At 36.7% G+C, this 18571-nt stretch overlaps 1 protein-coding gene across 3 annotated transcripts in view; it reads right to left on the bottom strand.

The window, feature by feature from the left end:
- Nucleotides 1-18571, bottom strand: part of LOC110457325 (zinc metalloproteinase dpy-31-like) — a 64696-nt gene that overhangs the window by 21063 nt on the left and 25062 nt on the right. Inside the window, exons 1-2 of one of the 3 annotated variants that reach the window (XM_021508543.1) lie at nucleotides 13344-13731; nucleotides 1254-1313 (exon numbers count right to left, since the gene is read on the bottom strand). The exons of 1 other annotated variant lie outside the window; for it this stretch is intronic. In XM_021508543.1, the coding sequence (XP_021364218.1) occupies nucleotides 1254-1313; nucleotides 13344-13493 (210 nt within the window). In that variant the 5' untranslated portion in view covers nucleotides 13494-13731. Of the gene's footprint in view, nucleotides 1-1253; nucleotides 1314-13343; nucleotides 13732-18571 lie in introns of those variants that run through there. One more of the 3 variants, XM_021508544.1, reaches the window with a different exon arrangement.

The following is an 18571-nucleotide window of genomic DNA, read 5'->3' as shown; positions in this document are numbered from 1 at the left end:
TGTTTAACGTTTATATCACATTATGCTATAAGCATATTGAATTAGATTAATCAAATGCTAAATTGTAGCAAAAGCTTTACCGAAATGTCCTCAATTCTTTACACCTGAATAACTGGTTAAAACTTTCATTAGGAAATGCCCTAAATACTTTACGACCGTATAACCAGTAAGAGATTCAATTAAGGTAAAACCTCCACTCTTTTTACCTGTATAACCAGTACGAGCTTCAATTAAGGTAAAACCTCCATTATATACCTGTATAACTAGTAAGAGCTTCACTTAAGGTATATCATTCACGTTTTACCTTTATTACCTGTACGAACTTCACTTAAGATAAATCCTCCATTACCTGTACCTGTATAACCAGTACGCGCTTTAATTGAGGTATACTATCTATTATATTACCTTTAAAGTGTGTGCTTCAATTTAGGTACAGTTTACTCTTAATTCTTAACACCTGTATAATTAGTACGAGCTTCAATAAAGGTATACCCTCCATTTACCTTGTATATTACCAGTACGAGCCCAAAGTAAGCTATGTATTTCATTAAAACAAGCAAGAGCTTCTATCAAAATATTATAAGGATTATTTTTATATATATTTTTTCCAGTAAAATGTTCTATTCAGAAATGCCCTTTCTTCTTGTATTTAGTATAACCAGTAAAATATAATAGGTATCTACTCAAGCCTTTGCATATTTATAACAATAAATGATTTCTGTTGTTAACCTTCATTTGTACGTCTATATATGCTGTACAACCTTCGTTGGTGTTCTCTCTACTTTAAACCTGTGTAGCAAGTAAGTGTTTTCTGAAATTGGACATATGTGAATGTTTCTATTGTATGTCCTTCATACTTAAGCAACTTTTCTTTAAAAAGTGCTCAATAATAATTCCTGTCTTAGTCTTCTTCTGAATCGTCGAACATTGTTGATATTCTTATTTTTTCTGATGTTTTATTTCTGCTCCTAAATCGAGGGTGTCGCTAGTGACCTAGTGTCCCTGAAGGCACTACTTATGTCACTGAGGGCATTATAACGCCAACAGGTGGTTTATTTATATGATTGTTAAAATTCAATTTCGGTCATTTCACAATTTCGTAATAATTCATTATACTTTAAAAAGTTTTAACCAGCGTTTCGACTTGCTGATAAGGGAACATATTTCGACTATTATATTATTATGGATGTGCCGGAAAACATCAGTACGCATGCGTGTTATCGTAGTGTTACTTTGTAAATACGTTTGCTTACCTCGAAACCTCGGTTTTCTAGACTTGACCTCAACCTTGCCCGTACGTCACCATGCGCAACCTTCAATTATATCAAGGGCATCACAATACATTTCTGGCGACCTTTTCAAATGACCAATGACATTCCAATACACAAATGTACTCTTAAAACGAGAAATGATAGCGATGTGACCTTTGACATTGGTTTTAATATGTATGATAGTATAACATCATTATTTGACCTGTGTCCGGTAGGGACACTGTATATATTTAAGGACAACATGTAACAAAATCTCTTTTAAAACTTAAACCTTTAACATTTGTTCTCACCTGCCTTTGTCAATGTAATACAACGATATATTGCATTGCAAACCTGAACATATTTCGGATAGGACTGGAGGGATACGCATCTTTCTTTCGAATGTATCTATTTTTAAGTCTCTAGGAATTATCTTTACTTTTGATAACAATACCGAAGGCAGTGTTTAATCAATACAGACGAACATGTATAAAGTGAAACCTTGTATGTTACATACACTTAACAATAAAACACATGTTCTACCCTACACAGGTCCAAGTCTAGGGAAATGTACCTGTAATTACCGTCTGCATGTTGAAAGAGGCAACTAATGGGGGGAAAAACCCTGTGGAATCCGGAACTAACTTCCCTTTACATGGGGACACAAAAGAGACCAAGATAACCCTACTGCGTCCATAACATCAGTTTGGATTTGTACATTTTATCTTTACTTCCTAATAAAAAAAAGATCCATCTCAATATCTAATTCTTTATCTTAATGTTCAACGTTCGCCAAGGTGAGGAGGGCAATGGGTTCTGTCCCCAGGCCGGGACATACCCAAGTACTTAAAAATGGTTGTTGTTATTCTTTGTTTAATGTTCAGCATTTAGGCTACCTAAAACAACCAATCAAATTGTATATCACTGGATTGGATACAGTGTTGGGTGCCTTCGTCATGGTATTTCAATAAAGTAGCACTCTAAAGACGGCATCAGATCCGTACGATTACAAGGCAAATACAATAACATACCGCTTTCACCGCTCATGGATACATTACACATACAGAGGCACGTCCTAAGATGACCTTCGATGTTAATAGGACGCCAAACAAAACGAAACGAAGTGATGGTCTCCACATAATGCTTGGAGTACTCGTTTGTCAGTCAGACATAATATTTTACGAACAATTTAACTTTATTTATCTATTTTCGTTTTAAAATGTTCTCCCTAGTAAATTCACGACTTACTCTTAAAACATGTAATTAAGGGGATTTCCATTCTAAAGTGAAATATGAAAACAAAATTATGAAAACTACCACGTTTCACTAACCACAAAAATCGTTACAAAGTGTCGCAAAGAGAGTCGACATGTCACAGAAAAAAACAGTATTTCATAATCGTAATGGTGTTATATTAAGGCAATATTCACAATTGTTTTTTTAACCGATACCAGTTTTTTACTGTATAAATAAAAAGCAATTTTGCAACGTTATACTAACGATGTCATTAAACTATTTCTCTCTGTACAGCTTTAAGGAAGGTTTGTTATATCTTCTAGTACACAATACTACGGTAAAAATAAAAATAAACATATAACGATTTCTCCAGGACACTGTACACAACCGGAAATCGATGCGATGATACTCAGCAGGAGCTAACAAAATTAGACAAAACCGTAAAGACACCATGAATCCCCATACATAGAATATATCTAAACCAGATGTTCCGGAGGAGTAAGCGTTTCCTGAATCATATGTTCGTTCCAATGTCTCCAAACAGGTTCTGGAAAGTACACATGTAAGCAATTCTATATGGGTCGCCGAACATCTGAGGTAATGCAAATAAATTTGACACCAAAGTCGGCACGGTAATCAAATTCTATGTAGTTGCTTTATTTCGAAGGGACAATATTTCGCGGTTGCCTCGATTAGATCTAGTTCGCGATGATTATATTTGGAGCGACATAATCAGTTAAAAAAATACCCCACTCACGCGTACCTTTGATTTCGGGAGTAGGCTATTATTGTACAAGGGTTTTGTGAAAATATATTAAAATGCGATATTAAATAGTTTTATTTTCATTACTCGGCATTAAACGGGGACACAGATTTTTACTATAGTGTCTATAAATAGATAATTATGGAGATTATAATTGATTGTAATGATATTTGCTTAGTATTTGATTTAGCGTTATAATTGCTGACCGCGAATAAAGCGCCTTCAAAATGGAATGAACTTAACACTCAAACATATTTGGTTTGGTTGTTTTTACGTCCTATTAACAGCTATGGTCATTGAAGGATGTGAGTATAAATATGATTCAACCTGGCGACTGTTCCACGTAGGTCTCGAACCCGCGACCCAGTGTTGGAGAACTAGTGGTAGCAGCATGTCAGACGCCTAATACACTTTGCCACCGAGGACCCCTCAAACAGGTGCTTGTACAAATAACATTTGGTGATATATATGCATTAAATGATTTATCATTACCTTAGAAACATGCTTTACAGTACCTACAATTTACATTTGTAGTGTTCAACAATCAAATCAACGGTTTGAATCCGCATGTGGTATCTCACCCGCGTATACGGAGGTCTCCGTAATTATGTTCTATGAACAAATATGTGTATCGCTTACTTCGCATTACAAGTATGTTGGCCTATGAATGTCAGAAAGTGAAAAAAGCTAAGAAAAAGAAATGATGGGAAAAAAGCTAAAATGTTCAGCGCTTGGAAACAAAATTGTAGACTTAAAATGTTCTGACTTTTTCGGAGCGGATGTTTTTTCTTTCTTTTCTTTCTGGTGGCAGATGGGAAAAATGATTTTAGAATCAGCTGTTTATAAGTTACTTCACGAAATTTTAGGACACAAGCAAGAATTCTGACCACAACCTCGGTGGTTATGGTGACTGATAGAGGCGGATTTTAACACTCGGGACTGTTCCACCAACTGCCATTGAACTATTGTACTGATCTATGACGCACGAGGTAACCAACGACGGAAATACTGCTGAGGATTACTCAATAGTACCTTCGATAAGGTGATCTGTGATCAGAAGTCACGGCCCCCTTGTTAAGCCTGACGGAAATCCACACAATTATACCAGTAGTATGTTAAGGTAAAGTGCCAGCGAGTGTTGTTGATAGGTAATATATGCTAACTAGATATTAGCTTGGCGAGGTAAAGTATGCATTGTCGATAAACATGATAATGGCAGGTATGTATTAGCCTGGAGTGCTGTCGACATTTTGGGATGTGACAGGTATTTAGTAATTTGACAGATACGGTACATATAGGTGAGGTAAAGTGTAGATTGTCAGTATTTATAGATGTTAAATATTGTCATTATCATTGGATTTTAAATTAAAGCTAAATGAGGTAAATTGTAGATTGTCAGTATTTATGTATACCTTGGTCAGATAAGGTGTAGGTTGTCAGTATTGATAAATCTTACATAGTATAACTTGGTGAGGTAAATTGTAAATTGTGATAAGTCTTACATAGCATAACTTGGTGAGGTAAATTGAAAATTGTGATAAGTCTTACATAGTATAACTTGGTGAGGTAAATTGTAAATTGTGATAAATCTTACATAGTATAACTTGGTAAAGTAAAATGCCTACTGTTGATATTCAGAATAGTACAAATATCCGCGTTTAAACACATTACAACAACACGATCGAGCTTCAGAATTAGGCACAATGAAACAATAGGAAATATAAGATGACGATAGGAACTGTTTAGCTAGTGTCGATTGCATTATTTATTGGAGAGACTATTAGTTAATCCAAAAGACAAAACACTTTATTACACAATGAAGATCAGATTTACTTCAATTTCAAAACATTCTCAGCATTACTGTTTTCATTTTCAATTTGTAGATTCACAATTTTATCTACAATGATGCCATTTCACATAATCTAAATCTCATTAACTTATCCAACAGGATCGTACCATAGGTGTTCAAACATGTCAGTATTATAAGATGACTGACTAAAACTAGAACTTATTGGCTGGTGACAGTTTGTACACCTCAAGACAACAATTGTCATGCAGTTTCGGAATCTTCCTAACCTGTACGTGTAGGGCGTACCGTCTATCCGGCACTGTCAATGAACGTACTTTGCTAATAAACATAAAAACAGGGTGTTACCGATAACTATGTCAGGTTTCAATGGGAGTCCTACACCATTCACAGACAACAGGTCACCGTATTTAGACCGTACCTTCCACTGTTAGGTCTCGCCCTCCTATCTGGAATTTCCGTCATACAACGTTTACGTAAGAATCATGTTGAATAATTTTGAATCAAAATGTCCATTTAGAATGACTAATACCTATATGGAGGTGTACTCTTCACGATCATGATCTCCTGCAGCACGACTTCGGGAACATCTAACATTGCGAGCGTGGTGACTAGAGGGTCAAGACGTCAACAGATGTCCTCGATTACCAGTTATAAGAACAACGTATGCTAATGAAGAGTAAATAAAACTTATTTAATTAATACACGTGACATGTGGTTATTACGCCAGCGTATAATTAGACATTGATATTAGCTTGGGCTTATTAAGGTTAAATGTTCATCAACTTTACTCAACCTGAATAATTCTTTTTTATTATCATGAAAGGACAATAAAGAAGACAAACCACTGAGTTGACCTAAACCACTGAGTTGACCTCCCCATGTTGTTTGTCAAAACGTGTAGTTTACTTCGGAAAATAGAACTGGTTGAGAGTTATCTAGAACGTAGTATAACCTATATTCTGTTTTTTTTTAAATATTTTGACATGCTATTACTTACAAAATGAGCATTTTTGTGATAAAATCAGTATTCCAAACCAAAAAATCAGAACACCGAACAAAGCTTAGTTACTATTGTTCTGCAGTAATATCTCGATCAGTCCATCGCAAACAAGCCGAGAGGTCAAGGTCAAGACCCATGCCACCTCTCACCTGATAGGTTTGGTCCACGTCCCGTGGTGCCTTAATGTTTTGATAGGTTCGCAATGGCAGGGAAATAGTCCTGAAACTATAGCCTGGTAAAATAATTTCATTCATCCGTCGATTTAAAAATCATACTCCTTATTGTATTAAAATAACGCAAAGATGAAATGATATGAATATGTCCTTGGGATAACAGACACAACAGGAATGGCATTACAGCATTACATTCTTCTTTATGGCCGAAAGTAAAATTCTGGAACGCAAGATAATAAACACACACGTACGCTACAAGTCCAAACACATACATCTATGTGTATAGGAGATGTGAAAACAAGTCAAATAATCACCATTCAATGAGGCATGATACAGATACAGAGAACTGATAGGTAATATTGATACGTTTCTTAACAAATGCCTACTGTTATCTGTAATATATGACTATACAACACTATATGATATAGATACATGTGATTGTGTAAGCATTTCTATTTGTTTTACTTGTTAAATTAACTTGCTATGTGTATAAATGGATGTTGTTGATGCACACATCCCTGTATCACTTTCATACGTGTCATATACACTTTACACATTTACATGTGTTCAGAGCGAGCAAACGCTTGAGATTTATGTCTCAGTAACGAAACTAGATAGCTAGGTCTCCATGTCGCAATGAGGTAGCATGCAACCATAAGTCTAAATGTCATAGAAAAAGAAGCATACATTTCAAGGTCTCAATGTCAAAGTAAGGTAGTGTAGATATCTAGGTCTCCATGTCACAGTTAGGTAGCGTAGATATCTAGGTATCCATGTCACAATGAGGTAGCATGCATCCATAAGTCCAAATGTCGCAGAAAAAGAAGCATACATTTCAAGGTCTCAATGTCAAAGTAAGGTAGTGTAGATATCTAGGTCTCCATGTCACAGTAAGGTAGCGTAGATATCTAGGTATCCATGTCATGTTATGGTAGCGTAGATATCTAGGTCACCATATCACTGTAAGGTGGCGTGTACATCTAGGTTTCCATGTCACAGTAAGGTAGTGTAAATATCTAGGTCTCCATGTCACAGAAAGGTAGCGTAGATATCTAGGTATCCATGTCACAGTATGGTAGCGTATATCTCTAAGTTCCATGTCACAGTAAGGTAGCGTAGATATCTAGGTATCCATGTCACAGTAAGGTAGCGTATATATCTAGGTATAATCCACGTCGCAGTAAGGTAGCCTAGACATCTAGGTCACCATGTCACAGTAAGGTAGCGTAGATATCTATGTATCCATGTCACAGCAAGGTAGTGTAAATATCTAGGTATCCATGTCTCAGTAAGGTAGCGTAGATATCTAGGTCTCCATGTCACAGTATGGTAGCGTAGATCTCTAAGTTCCATGTCACAGTAAGGTAGCGTAGATATCTAGGTATCCATATCACAGTAAGGTAGCGTATATATCTAGGTATCCACGTCACAGCAAGGTAGCGTATATATCTAGGTATCCACGTCGCAGTTAGGTAGCGTAGATCTCTAGGTATCCATGTCTCAGTAAGGTAGCGTAGATATCTATGTATCCATGTCACAGCAAGGTAGTGTAAATCTCTAGGTCTCCATGTCTCAGCAAAGTAGCGTAGATATCTAAGTATCCACGTCGCAGTAAGGATGCGTAGATATCTAGGTCTCCATGTCACAGTAAGGAAGCGTAAATATCTAGGTATCCATGTCACAGTATGGTAGCGTAGATCTCTAAGTTCCATGTCATAGTAAGGTAGCGTAGATATCTAGGTATCCATATCACAGTAAGGTAGCGTATATATCTAGGTATCCACGTCGCAGTTAGGTAGCGTAGATCTCTAGGTATCCATGTCTCAGTAAGGTAGCGTAGATATCTATATATCCACGTCGCAGTAAGGATGCGTAGATATCTAGGTCTCCATGTAACAGTAAGGTAGCGTAGATATCTAGGTATCCATGTCACAGTAAGGTAGCGTAGATAGTATCCGTGTCACAGTAAGTTAGCGTAGATATCTAGGTCACCATGTCACAGTAAGGTAGCGTAGATATCTAAGTATCCATGTCACAGTAGGGTAGCGTAGATATCTAGGTATACATGTCACAGTAAGGTAGCGTAGATATCTAGGTATCTATATCACACTAAGGTAGCGTAGATATCTAAGTATCCAGGTCACAGTAAGGTAGCGTAGATATCTAAGTATCCATGTCACAATGAGGTAGCGTAGATATCTAGGTCATCATGTCACAGTAAGGTAGCATAGATATCTAGGTATCCATGTCACAGTAAGGAAGCGTAGATATCTTGGTATCTATGTCACAGTAAGGTAGCGTAGATTTCTAGGTATCCATGTCACAATAAGGTAGCGTAGATATCTAGGTCTTCAAATTACAGTAGGGTAGCGAAGATATCAAGCCATCTATATCACAGTTAGGTAGCGTATATTTCTAGGTATCCATGTCACAGTAAGGTAGTGTTAATCTCAAGGTATCCATGTCACGGTAAGGTAGCATAGATATCTAGGTATCCATGTCATAGTAAGGTAGCGTAGATATCAAGGTATCCATGTCACAGCAAGGTAGCGTAGATATCTACGTCACCATGTCACAGTAAGGTAGCGTAGATATCTAGGTATCCGTGTCACATTAAGATAGCGTAGATATCTAGGTCTCCACGTCGCAGTTAGGTAGCGTAGATATTTAGGTATCCATGTCACAGTAAGGTAGCCTAGATAGCTAGGTATCCATGTCACAGTAAGGTAGTGTTAATCTCTAGGTATACATGTAACAGTAAGGTAGCGTAGATATCTAGATCACCATGTCATAGTAAGGTAGTGTTAATCTCTAGGTATCCATGTCACAGTAAGGTAGCGTAGATAACTAGGTCACCATGTCACAGTAAGGTAGCGTAGATATCTAAGTATCCAGGTCACAGTAGGGTAGCCTAGAGATCTAGGTATCCATGTCACAGTAAGGTAGCATAGATATATAGGTATCCATGTCACAGTAAGGTAGCGTATATATCTAGGTATCCATGTCACAGTAAGGTAGCATAGATATCTAGGTCTCCAAATTACAGTAGGGTAGCGAAGATATCAAGCCATCTATATCACAGTTAGGTAGCGTATATTTCTAGGCATCCATGTCACAGTAAGGTAGTGTCAATCTCAAGGTATCCATGTCACGGTAAGGTAGCGTATATATCTAGGTATCCATGTCACAGTAAGGTAGCGTAGATAACTAGGTCACCATGTCACAGTAAGGTAGCGTAGATATATAGGTATCCATGTCACAGTAAGCAGTATGGTAGCGTAGATCTCTAAGTTCCATGTCACAGTAAGGTAGCGTAGATAACTAGGTCACCCTGTCACAGTAAGGTAGCGTAGATATTTATGTATCTATGTCACAGTAAGGTAGGTAAGGTAGCGTAGATATCTAGGTATCTATATCACACTAAGGTAGCGTAGATATCTAAGTATCCAGGTCACAGTAGGGTAGCCTAGAGATCTAGGTATCCAGGTCACAGTAAGGTAGCGTAGATATCTAAGTATCCAGGTCACAGTAAGGTAGCGTAGATATCTACGTATCCATGTCACAGTAAGGTAGTGTTAATCTCTAGGTATCCATGTCACAGTAAGGTAGTGTTAATCTCTAGGTATCTATGTCACAGTAAGGTAGCATAGATATATAGGTATCCATGTCACAGTAAGGTAGTGTAAATATCTAGGTATCCACGTCACAGTAGGGTAGCGTAGATCTCTAGGTAATCAAGTCACAGTAAGATAGCGTAGATATCTAGGTATCCATGTCACAGTAAGGTAGCGTAGATATCTAAGTATCCAGGTCACAGTAAGGTAGCGTAGATATCTAAGTATCCATGTCACAGTAATGTACGTAGCGTAGATATCTAAGTATCCATGTCACAGTAACGTAGCATACGTCTTTAAGTCTTAATCTCACAGTTAGATAACATAAATCTTAAGGTCTCCAAATAGCAGTAGTATGGAAGCATATACCCTCCGAGTCAAGGTGACAAGAATATGGGAAAAGAATACTTTTATATGAAAACAAACAAATGATAAATTTAAAAAGAAACGAATCAAAACCAGGCGTTAATTTTAGCTTTTTCATAATGCTAACTTGCGTATGTTAATGTACCGTATCAATTACAGTAAAACAAGTAATACAACCAGTCACATTGTTGTTTAGTCGCCCCATTGTCATAGTGTCACTGAGACAAGCCTTGTATTTCTGAATCGACTTAATTGTATATAGTGTATATATTAATATTAGCATTTAGGTCATTATTTATGCAAATATCGTTGTAAAGTGGGCATTACTTATCATCTTATGTCATCCTTATCTGTCACTGGAGTGGGAGGTAAACACAGCCAGGGCTAGTCGGGGTCCACTTGCTACGATTAGAGCTTCCTGTGTAAAAGTCGGGAGGATATTATATACGTGTTGTCATGGTACTTGCTTGTAACCCTTGTGCGTGTATTAACATCCTTTTACGAATAAACATCAAAAAGTAAAATTTGAAACAACGATATTATCATAATTATCAAAACCAAAAAAAAGGCACACATGTCGGATTTGGAAATGTTACGGCATGTCAGAAATACTTTTTTTTATGTTAGTCTCCAATTTACGCTTTCTAAATGGGGAAAAAAATTGACATTAGCATTCCATTCACAAAAGGAAGTAAAGTGTGGTAGTAAAATACAAGAAGTACATGGATATCATGAATGTGTAAATTGACGAATTTCTAATCAGCGAAGCTACAGGTTAACATGTTATAGTTGCAAATTGCAAAAATGTGAAATAGCCAATATCATCAGAATGTACAGAATATTAATATGACACCATAGAAATAAGCAATATCATCGCTATTTACAGAATATTAATCTGACACCATAGAAATAAGCAATATCGTCGCTATTTACAGAATATTAATCTGACACCATAGAAATCAGCAAAATCATCGCTATTTACAGAATATTAATCTGACATTACAGGAATAAGCAATATCAGCGGTATAACAGGATGTTATCCAACACCTTAGAAATAAGCAATATCATCGGTATGTACAGTACATCATATCATTATTATTTCTAATTTTACATCACAGAAAAAAGCAACATAATCGGTGTATTTACAAAACATGAATCTGACATCACAGTAATAATCAGTATCATTATTATGGACAGAATGTTAATCTGAAATCGGATAAATTGGCAAGGCCATCGGTATGTACTGCGCTATATTCCTTCTTGAGCTAAGTAAACTCTGACAAATTAGTGTATACGTAATGAAAAACAGTTTTGGTGGATTGATAAAAGTTTCAAATATGGCGCTCGACAACTACGAGGTGATGCCATTTTCCAGACCTTGAAGTCGTCGTCGGCAATTGTTGTTCGATTTCAAGTTGTCGAGAACAAGTGTTGGTATGTTATAAAATCAATACCACACACGTGTCTATCTCTCAGATTGCGCTCGTTTATTGTGCGAATGAATGTTTTACTTCAGCTAAAGCCCTCGGGAAATGTATCCATATAAGTATATCTCAATACCACATATCGTAAAATGGCGCCTGAATATTTGGAAGAAATCTGTATTTCTATACGAAACTATTCGTGAACTTCAATTAATGATTTCCAACCAAAAATAAGTTCAAGTCGGCAACGTGACAAAACGTTCCGTGTCATATTGTTTAAATCTATCGAACTATATATAATTACCGTCATGGCGACTTCGGGGGCTATTGTGATACCACAGCCTACGACAATATTTGTTTGATCCTATTAAATCAATAATTGTTTAATCTTCTTAAAGAAGATGGTTACAAACAAACGCATACTGATTGACAATACTGCCGAATGTTGAGGAGGTAACTGTGACCTCTCCTACCATCAACGATTTTCACAATGGAGATAGAATGAGGAGGTTTATAGGTTTACTCTCACACAACTTGAGATTGACCGTTTAAAATCTTGTTCTAATACTTTTACAATTGAATCGAGATCAAATGTCTATCGCAAAGTTCCTACAGGGAACAGAATACACACCAGTAGTCACTCTTGATCCAAGCTTTCGGCCTTAGCCCTCGGGGATCGATTGGCCCTCACAATTGTCACATCCATAATCAAAAACACGAGATTAGTGTATTAAGGCACTAATTACGTCAATATCATGAGGTTTTCGAGAAACAAACGAAAAGCTCATTCTACTTTCTAATATAGCACATACTAACGTTCGTTGATATACAATACCGTGTATTCCTCGAATTATTGATCTGGTCGCCACGAGTTCGAGTTAGCGGGGTTTTACTGTATTACACGAGAACGTTTACTTCACCCTATGCAAATGTATAACGAAATGCATTCATTTCACTAACCGTAATTGCTATTCAGGTTTGATTACGTCTCATTTTACACATATTTATAAGAATGTCTATGAACTCTTTAAAAACATACTTATTTATTTCACCCAGTAAAGGCTCCTAGCGTTGAAGCAAGAGATGTTTGGTGTTTATATATGGCATTAGTTTATGACATGAGTATGTTGAAGCTGTTAAATGAACAACGAATATGGTTTACGACAGAAGACGTCCTATCTAAAATAGTTGATGACCAAGCAGTGGCATTTGCTGACATGACAAGTGTAGTGTGTGCACGTGCTTTCGTGATATGCACACTTGCTTGTATGTACGACATGATTACATAATGATTTCTACACAAAATACAATTAACAAACCTCTTATAATAACGACCTCTGTTTGTACTGAATACCTTGTAGCGTTATAGACCGAGGCAGACAGTGGCCAGCACAATAGCCTGGCTTTCATTCCAACAACGTGGTATGATAGATATAAGTACGATATGGATACAATGTTTTGCATAAAGCTATAGTGATATGTTTTAACACCATCACTAATTAAACCTTAGGTTAAAAAGTAATGGATGAGGAATGGACGCGTTAATGAACGTGAAATATGATCAATGCTGAGAAAAACGTTAAAATGGATGTTTTCTTCCTGTAATTACACATAGTACGATAATTCAATTTCTCTTCCATTTTTTTTTACAGACATACACGTGTAGCCACGTGGTATGGCGTTAACATGCAAGGTAAAGCTACTTACATACATGGCATCCTCCGGGTCGTACTCTTCTCCTGTCAAGTTGTGACGAGTGTCGTACAGCGGCAGCGCGTCTGACAATGGTATCAGTATTACAAAAATCCCAAACCGAACTGACATCACTGTCCACAGATATGTGTGGAAGAAATACATTGTCAGTCGTATATATGAAGAAAATTCGGCTTCTTCAGACAAAGTATATATACTTTATAATAAACTCAATGTTGGATATTCAACACGAACATTTATATAAACATATACCTGTCCGTTTTACAGAAAGATATAAATATTTAATGAAGCGAAGCAGAGATAGTTAATGTTGACAGGTGTACGTGTGTCGTTCACACTGCTAAGACAATGTACGACAACAGTAGTTCTCTACGCCTATATACATGTGCCGACGGGTGTGCGTTTTGTTTGATTTTTATCATTATATACATCTACCCCATGGCATCAATCATGAGTCAAGTACCGGAAGTGGAATTTGGCGCATGCCCGGATACTAACATCACCTGCAGGCACATTCTTTAATTATTGGTGGTAGACAATGTTTATTACACCTGAGTGCTGTGTATATCTAGGCCTACTGTACATATATACAGGTAAACTAGACAGCACAGTGTACTTTCCGACACGCCTCTCTTTAAGGTCATATTCGTCTCAGTTTTATGGAAGTTTGTTCTAAGACGAGCACAATAAAATTATCACAAATTTTCTTTCTTTTAATCATTTCGTTCTTTTTATTCTATGATAGAAATTAATGAACAGACCCCTTTTTTTTAAACAAAAGACAACTCTGCAAATATTTGATTTGGCGTATGGATAGAAACTTTTTTGAGGAATAAAGAATGATGATAAAATCGTGTATATTTTGTACTGTGTTTACAATATCAGAGGGAAGGCGCTTAACAGTTTGATAATTTGAGCTTAAAACTCTGCTCAATTTTCGGGCAATAAAGATGCTCAAAATTTAAGGAAATGTCTTCAGTCGAATTTGAATTTTTTTTCGTGTATGAAAAGGTATGATATTTGAAGGAAACTCCCTTTAAATCCGAGATTAATCATATTTTGCTTTTAGCTTAAATATCTTAGAAAATATCACCGACGTAAAGTTTACCTTGATATAAGCTTCATGCGTTTTAGTCCTGTTTAACTAGTAAAATATATATTCATACATTAACGTATCTGACATTATTTGTTTTCCGACATCAATGTCGCTTTAACATGCATAAAACGCGACAAAAGTTTCGGGATAGGCCTCAATGCACTGACCCGCCTTGCGTGTACGTGCACATCCAGGGGGATATACATGTATGTAAATATTGATAAAGATCGACCAATCATCACCTGTCTTACGTAATCTTTCGGAAAATTTTGAATTTTATTGTCATGTGATAAAATCGACACGGGCACAATGTTGTGTTATCAGTAACATTTATGGGGACAAACAAACACTCCTCATTCTCAAGGCAGCATTTGTCTTCAATTCGCAGGTGTTTCAGGGTGTATGACGAAATTCTACATGTTTCCCGGCGGTTCCGTCAGATATGACATCATACGTCTGCCATTTTAGGGTGTTTTCGTCCAAAATAATTAGGATATGACGCTAGCTGTAACCGCTTCAATGTAATTTATCGGAATGTTCTTAGGGGAGACACGGATGACAAATATGTATCTGTATAACGGTAATCCTTAATGGCTGTTAACGTGATAAGATATTACTTTATACAGACATATCTGACCAAAATGGCCAGTCATTACCAATTGTCACGTTCGACCGTAAACCCTTTAGTCCATAACATGTTTACTTCAAACAAAACGCGTGCATATTTTTTCTGTACACACCAGCTGGGAAGCTCCGCTTAGAATTATATTGCAAAATCGAAATTAACATCATATTTTTTTTTTTAGTATTTTCGTCATACGAATGCCTATGTCACAATGTCTGTTGTCGTTCATGTATACACGCAAATGCATCTGTTAGTAAAATATTACAACTTCAATCGTCACAGAATTGTTTGTGTGATTGTATGATGACAGTGTCCAAGGATGGCGGGGCCACACAGGAGCTACTTTAAATCTAACCACCTCGGTCACATATTCTGGCTAACCAGCGCACGTCAAATACGTTATCCTGAAGGGGTTTGATGGCGAAACACTGATATTTTAAGTGATTTTTAACTGATACAAATTGTATGTTTGACAATGAACTTCAACGTACATGTACCGACATTTAACGTATATGTACTGACCTTCAACGTGCATGTACTAACGTATATGCACTGACCTTCAATGTACATGTACCGACATTTAACGTATATGTACTGACCTTCAACGTACATGTACTAACGTATATGTACTGACCTTCAATGTACATGTACCGACATTAAACGTACATGTACTGACCTTCAACGTATATGTTCTGACATTTAACGTATATGTACTGACCTTCAACGTATATGTTCTGACATTTAACGTATAAGTACTGACCTTCAACGTACATGTACTGACATTTAACGTATATGTACTATGGTACCTATACAAATATGCTTGACTGAACAGGAACGGTAAACAACTTTTTTTATAGTACCAGTTTATATTTTGTTTTGTTTGGGGGGTTTTCGGAGGGGGTGGGGTTGATTGTCTTTTTTCTATCCTATTTATTTATTCATCATTGTTATTATAATGGGGAGGAGGTATAGCCACAGCAACAATTCATGCATGCATAAGCACGAGAGAACCTCATTGTGCCCAATGACCATGACCCAGGATCAACTAACTGCATACAGTCAATCTCCTTTGTGTCATTTGCGTTCATACCAGCATGAACATTGATAAATTGCCGTTCAATCCTTATATTTACATTATGACTATTTAATTATTATTTACCTTGATATGAATACTCCTCTGTATCTTCGATATTTAATTGTCTGTGTCGTCAGCACATACAATATTCCTAGAACAGCTTAATGTTACAATTTGTTTTAATTCTAACGGTTGCCTCATGTTGATCGAGTCTAAAGAGAACTTTCCAAATGACGCTGATAAAATTACATTCAAAGACCTATGAACGCAATTTCTGATGTAAATGCTTATAGAGGAACTTGCAATGAACGTATATATATCAATAATTAAATACATTTTAATGTTCAGTTACAGGATATATATACTGAAGGTGTGTGTGCAAGTTTTGAAAACGTCACCACATCAGCTTACCCAGAATGTCAGGAACTGTTACGATTTCCATTGCATGTTAATGATAGGAAAGTAGATAGTCCAAGGGCTTTTTTAGACAACAGAACGAGCCTAAATAAAAAATCAATTGACCTTGGAGATTGAATGGAATATATTTGGAAGAAAAAACCTGACAATTGTAAAGTATAAGATTGTTATAATAGAATAATACAAGTCAATGAGCTAGTAGTATCAGTCAGATTTCTATTCAACGCGTGTACTGAAAGTTTGCATCAATGTAAACCTAATTGTGGTTAGTGGTTATATAGGTCGTATATTCTTATAAAATGTTAATGAAAGTGACAGAGAATTAATAGATAATTAATGAATATTTGTATAAATTAATTGGAAATGAAACCTAAAACAATTACTGTAGACATATGTAAATCAAGACGACAATAAACCGTAAATAACAGGATAAATGACCTAATGATAGTGTTAATGGGTGAATGAACTGCGTTAATGGAATTCTTAACTTCAATAAAGTTATGCAAAAAACGCTAAGACAATAAAACGTACAGTGTATTACTATTGTACAATATAGGAAGGGAGCTTACTCTTGCAGAGATAGCTGTCTATTCTGCTTGCGTCTGCATTTCTACTGCAATTCGTATCCATGATTAATAATTTTCAAAAAATATACAGGTTTTTATAATGATTAACTAAGAAGAAAAATAAAATCTCTACCTAACAGGCATTCTGTATTCTGATCAGATGATGATGTTTTGATCTAGGTCTATCAGACAAAAAACTGAAACAATTACTGTTTTATTCTAAATAACTGTCACCCTGGTAAAATACTAGCCGCTTCCTACCCTCTCGGCTAGGGAGAATTTCTCTTATGCTCATTCGTTAGAGCGTAGGACTAGTAACCCAAAGGTCCCTGGTTCGACTCCTCGCGGAGGCACTGAAAATATAATGACCTTTGTAACATTGGCGCCCATGTAGGGACTCGAGGTATATGACAAAAACATTCAGCGATACGTGCACAGGAATCGTTATGACCCCTGGAAAACTAGGGACGAGTTCTTTCCTTGAGGGGAGGTAAAATACTAACCGCTTCCTACCGTCTCGGCTAGGGATAATTTCTCTTTAGATTATTCAGTAGAGCGTAAGACTAGTAACCCAGAGGTCTCGGGTTCGACTCCTGGCGGAGGCACTGAACAAATGATAACCTCTGTTACATAACAACACATCAAACATCTATACATGTTACAACAGTCTAAATAACATTTGACAACGGCGGGCTTGCTGTTGATTCATAAATAGCAAGAGTGACCACGGTGGACCTTGGGACCCTTAAACACAAACTTATCAAAGATATTTTAGTTATTTTTGGAGAGTTATTTCTCTTGTACAGCTGCATGACTCCGCCCACTCAATCGTTGTGAGGTTTCGGCGCGGTAACTCCCCCGAAACTGTCCTCAAACCCTATGTAGAAACGGTGTGAGACCCACACACCATATTTCTCTACAGTATCCTCATACTTGACATTTGTATAATCTTTGACGAACATCTGTTCAAAAATTAAGACGGTAAAGTCATAAATAAAAAATAAATATACAACATTTGATATAGCGCCCTATCTAGCTAACATAAGCCAATCTAAAGCGCTGTACAGTACATAGATATACAATTGCATACAGTCAATACGATTAGCATATATATTAATCAATATAATCTTGAAGAATTCGCAGGACCTGCCGTATCAGGCGCTAACTACTAGTCATATGCCACCTGGCTAATATTTTTCTGTGTGTGTATGCCTGTGTGTGTGCTGGAGATGTATTGTGTTCTGTTTGTAGTGGGACCGTGCTTCCAACAGTATCATTTATAGTGCCACCTCACTTGAGTGCTACAGCACAGATACCGCAACACTTGGTTGGTTGGTTGGTTGACGGGTTTTGCGCCTACATGAATCCACCCTTACTGGTTTCATCTCACTGACGGAAGTCAGTGTTCTGTCCACCGCAACACCCACCCCAGACCATTTTATA

Source organism: Mizuhopecten yessoensis, unplaced genomic scaffold (assembly GCF_002113885.1).
Source record: "Mizuhopecten yessoensis strain PY_sf001 unplaced genomic scaffold, ASM211388v2 scaffold9109, whole genome shotgun sequence".
Lineage (NCBI taxonomy): Eukaryota > Metazoa > Mollusca > Bivalvia > Pectinida > Pectinidae > Mizuhopecten > Mizuhopecten yessoensis.
This window is presented reverse-complemented; position numbering and strand designations above follow the sequence as displayed.